General features: G+C 32.6%; 1 protein-coding gene across 1 annotated transcript; it reads left to right on the top strand.

Moving 5' to 3' along the window:
- Positions 1-1,183: 1,183 nt before the first annotated feature.
- On the top strand, positions 1,184-3,402 carry LOC105797175 (WAT1-related protein At4g08300). The gene is made up of 7 exons (XM_012627118.2): positions 1,184-1,451; positions 1,567-1,629; positions 1,734-1,850; positions 1,938-2,175; positions 2,282-2,440; positions 2,543-2,694; positions 2,958-3,402. The coding sequence occupies exons 1-7, from the start codon at positions 1,240-1,242 to the stop codon at positions 3,178-3,180; spliced, it is 1,164 nt and encodes a 387-aa protein (XP_012482572.1). The 5' UTR covers positions 1,184-1,239; the 3' UTR covers positions 3,181-3,402.
- Positions 3,403-4,713: the final 1,311 nt, after the last annotated feature.

The following is a 4,713-nucleotide window of genomic DNA, read 5'->3' as shown; positions in this document are numbered from 1 at the left end:
TTTCTTTTGTCACATTTGAAATTTTTTATTGAAGAAAGTAAAAGGAATATTGATTTCATTTTCACACATATAAATTGGAAGTCAGAGATACTCTTAATCTAAGTGATTAAATGATAATCACCAAATCATTCCCTAATGTTTAGGAAGAATTTTTGGGCTTAAAATTCCCACATTCATGCATGAGGTTTATGAAATGCCTCCCCAAAAGTTCCTCAAATTTGACTTAGCATTATAAAGTTCTCATAAATAAAAGTCAAATTCATTTGTACTAAACTGGATTTTTTAAGTAATTTTCTTTTCTATGAGTGTAGCATTATGATTCTTAGCTTTTTTTTTTATACAATGTTTAAAACTGTTCATAGTCCCTCCCAACCCTTTAATAAGAAGATAATGTACCTCAACACACTCGAATCCACATCCTCTTGCACTAACAACAATACTAGTACCAACTAAGTTAAGATTCAACCTGTCACTAAATTGAATTCTTAAATTGCTATTACTTTGAGGGTAATAACTTTACTAAAGTTTGAGTTATTTGATCTTAAAATTGCTTTTTTCAATGTAAAAAAGTTGGAAATTATAATTTTTACATTTGACCTCAAAAACTCTTTATTTTAATATTACTTATGGCTGCAATGATATTATTTTATTCAAAAATATTTTGAAAATAATTAATAACAATATAAAACCCTAAATCATAGTAAATTTTATGAAAAGGAAAAGAAAAGAGAGTTATTATTATATTTTTAATACAAACAAGTTAGAAATGGTGGCCAAACATTCATGGCACTCAAACAATCAAACACATAAAGCCAAATAGCTTTTGCATGCATCATGCGCACTTAACCTCAACATCATTTGGTGGTCAATGAATCAAATACCCACTTCCCTAAAAAAAAGCATCATATTCATAAAGATCCATATAAACATATTTCTTTTTTTTTCACTATTTTTTAAAATATATATTTTTCTCTTATTCTATTATTAAAGTGAAGGTTATGAGAATAGTGCTGAATCTTTTTGCTTAAAGGATAAGGTAATCGAAATTGAGAGTTAGTGCAGCCCTTATATTATTGGTATCCAAATTTGGAAAAGAAATTACAGATATCGAAATTCCGACTTTAAACTCATCTTGGGTTTCACTTACTTTGTTTTGTTGCCTATAAAAGGACCATTTCTCATTCATGAAGTTGGCAGCCTAAGAGCAAAGTAGAGAGAGAGGTAATAGAAATAAAACCAATGGGAGGCCGATCGCCATTTGCAGCTTTGTTTAATGGGTTGAACACAATGAAACCATACCTTGCAATGGTCTCCCTGCAGTTTGGATATGCAGGGATGTACATAGTCTCCATGGTTTGTTTGAAGCATGGAATGAGCAATTTCATCCTCGCCACGTACCGACATGTCGTCGCCACCATTGTCATTGCACCCTTTGCCATTGTTCTCGAAAGGTTGTAATGCCACCTTGCGGTTACGATTTAAACCGCAATGGCTCCTCTATCACGAACGCGTTCATATTTCTTCAACTCCCTTAACCTTATTGTTGCTTTCCATTCTTTTACGCAGGAAAATAAGGCCAAAGATGACCCTCCCTGTCTTCCTCAGGATTGTAGCTCTTGGTTTCCTAGAGTAATGCTCTAAATTCCCTTCCTTTTCTATCTTCATGCAAATAAATGCATAATTTCATGCATACATATAATAAGTAATTAAACATTATTGATGGGATGTTTCAGGCCAGTGCTTGACCAAAACTTTTACTATCTGGGGATGAAGTTAACAACAGCAACATTTTCATCAGCTTTTGTCAACATGCTTCCTGCTGTTACCTTCATATTGGCAATGATTTTCAGGTGAGAAAAAACATGCCATTGCACCCCACATCAAATAGCTTAAAATTTTCCATCAAGATATTAAAGGAATTTATCGGTCGAATTCAGGTTAGAGAAGGTCAATGTGAAGAAAATAAGAAGTTTAGCAAAGATCATTGGAACAGCAATTACAGTCATAGGAGCAATGGTGATGACTTTATACAAAGGTCCCATTATTGACTTCATCAAGTCAGGGGGAGCTGTTCACCAAGGAACCGCCACCAAATCCGAAGATAAACATTGGGTTACTGGCACAATACTTCTTCTTGGAAGCATCTGCAGCTGGGCAGGCTTCTTTATATTGCAAGTGAGTCCGAATCCCGATGAACCCTTGAATGAAAAAAAAAAAAAACTAAAGTTGATTGAAACTGCTTATGTTTGATCTAATGCTTTTGTTATGGTTTCTGGTTCAGTCCTTCACGTTGAAGAAGTACCCTGCAGAGCTATCCCTTACAGCATGGATATGTTTCATGGGGATGATTGAAGATGCAATTGTGTCACTCATTATGGTTCGCGACCTAAGTGCGTGGAAACTCGGGTGGGACTCGAGGCTACTTGCCGCATCCTACTCTGTAAGTGCCCCCTACATAGCCTTTTTTTCTTGGCAGCCATGATCATGCACATGAAACAGATATATATCCACACTTTTAATATCAAAATTTGTGATTGATCAGGGGATAGTGAACTCCGGGATTGCGTATTACGTGCAAGGAGTCGTGATCAGGCAACGAGGGCCGGTTTTCGTAACATCTTTCAGTCCTCTATGCATGATCATCACTGCAATACTAGGGGCAATTATTTTAGCAGAAAAAATCCACCTTGGAAGGTATGGTGCAAAGTGCAAACAACTTGATCTTTCATTTGTTTTTGATAAATATTGACACCAGAAGCATATATTCTATTCATCCTGGGATGATAATAACAAAGTTTACAAATTAAAGCATAATAAATTTTGCTGATAGTGACAGAATTAATGCATTTTTCAAGTAGCTTCTTTATATTTAACCATTAAACAACTTAAATATCTTATTCATTAGTGGATTCTCCATTGTTTTGCTCATTATTTTTCTTCTTTTTTCATAATTTCAGCATTCTTGGAGCTATTATCATAGTCACAGGCCTCTACACAGTGGTGTGGGGTAAAAGCAAAGATGGGGAAAACTCGGAAACAGATGTGAAATGCAATGGCCTGCAGGAATTGCCTATCACAGGCAATGCTAAATCAATCACTGATGATGATGATGATATTAATGGACCTACCAAAATTGTTACTATTCCAGTTTCAAACACCCCCTTCACTCAAGGAACATAAAAAATATTCCCTTCCAGGTGTTTGATTAAATTCCTAGCAGAGTTGTTCTTCCCCCAACCAATAAAAAAAAAATTAAAAATCACTATGTAACCATCCCTTCCCCTCTCTATCTCTCTAAGCTGCTCTGCATCTAATGTAATTTAGCTAATTATGTTTTGATTGTACTCTTGAGGCTTCTGAACTTGGTGCAGTAAAAATTAAAAACCACGAGTGGTTTGCCTATGTTCTTTGTCCAAATGTTTCATTTCCATACTTTTAAGCTCTTTAGCTTAGTTCTCATTATATGCTATAGCAGTCTACTACTGCAAATACCCAAAATAGCAATCAAGCAGCTAAATTTGTTCCAGGTATCTCAATTATTCCAGGTTCATCAATTTTTATATATTCATTGGAATATTTTTTATTTAGCATCCTGATAGCTACATAAGCTATACCTTGATTGAAAATGGCTTGGGAAAGAATCAAATTCCTCGTGTAACTTGCCAATGTGAAGAATATGAAAAGAGAAAAAAGGTTAAATTCTGTCTGTAAATTTTACAATTTACTGTGGATTATTTCGTTATTTTTAGTATTTGTACTTTACAAATTTTAAAATTTCAGTATTCATCAAACAGTAATTGTTAAATTCATTAAATAGAGTTCAATTATTTCTAATTCTAATGTGCCAAACATATTACTATACGTGTAATGTCATATTAACTTCTTATTTCCACGTATTACTTACTAAAAATCCAATTAATTGATTAACATCTATCATTTGCGTCAAGAATGAAATTTAGAAATTCGAAAAGTATAAAGATTTAGAATGACCCAATTGGAGAAAATGAACTAAATCTATAGCTGAAAGCATGGTACAAGACTAGTAATTGAAATTAACCAAACCGATTCTATTGTTATTGTTTGGGTCAGGGCTAAAATTTTAAATTTTAAAAAGTATAAGGATTAAAATATGAATTCAAAAGTACAACTTTTGCAAATCACATGGAGTAATACGAAGAAAAACCATCAACTATGATTATATTATTGTTTTTGAACTAGTGAAAATATTTGAGCATATACATATATGAGCCTGAGTTGGATCAAGTTCATATGAAACAGTTGCAGAGAGAATCATATTTAAACCTTTAATTTATTTGATTTTATATTGTAGATTCTCTACTGTCAAAATTGAAAGAATCCCGGAATCTTGCAATCACAATTATGAATTTAGATGAGTACAAGATACGAGTGTATTTTATATTAAAATAAAAATTCAAGGCTTAAAATTTGCATCGACTATTAATTTGAAGTCAAATTGAAATTGTTTGAGTTCTCTCTTAATAAAAATAAGATTAATTCTGATTTCAAAATATTTGTTTGGTTTTAAGACTAGTGAACTAAATTCACAGTTTTTAGCCAAAAGATATCTATTTTACGCCCTTGTTTGCTACAAATTTATTAATTTTTTTTAACTTTTCTCACATGTTTTAAAGGTCATTTTACATAATCGAACTTGTATTTAATTCAAATTTTTTTAAAAAATACATCAAATTA

This window comes from Gossypium raimondii, chromosome 3, assembly GCF_025698545.1.
Source record: "Gossypium raimondii isolate GPD5lz chromosome 3, ASM2569854v1, whole genome shotgun sequence".
NCBI lineage: Eukaryota > Viridiplantae > Streptophyta > Magnoliopsida > Malvales > Malvaceae > Gossypium > Gossypium raimondii.
This window is presented reverse-complemented; position numbering and strand designations above follow the sequence as displayed.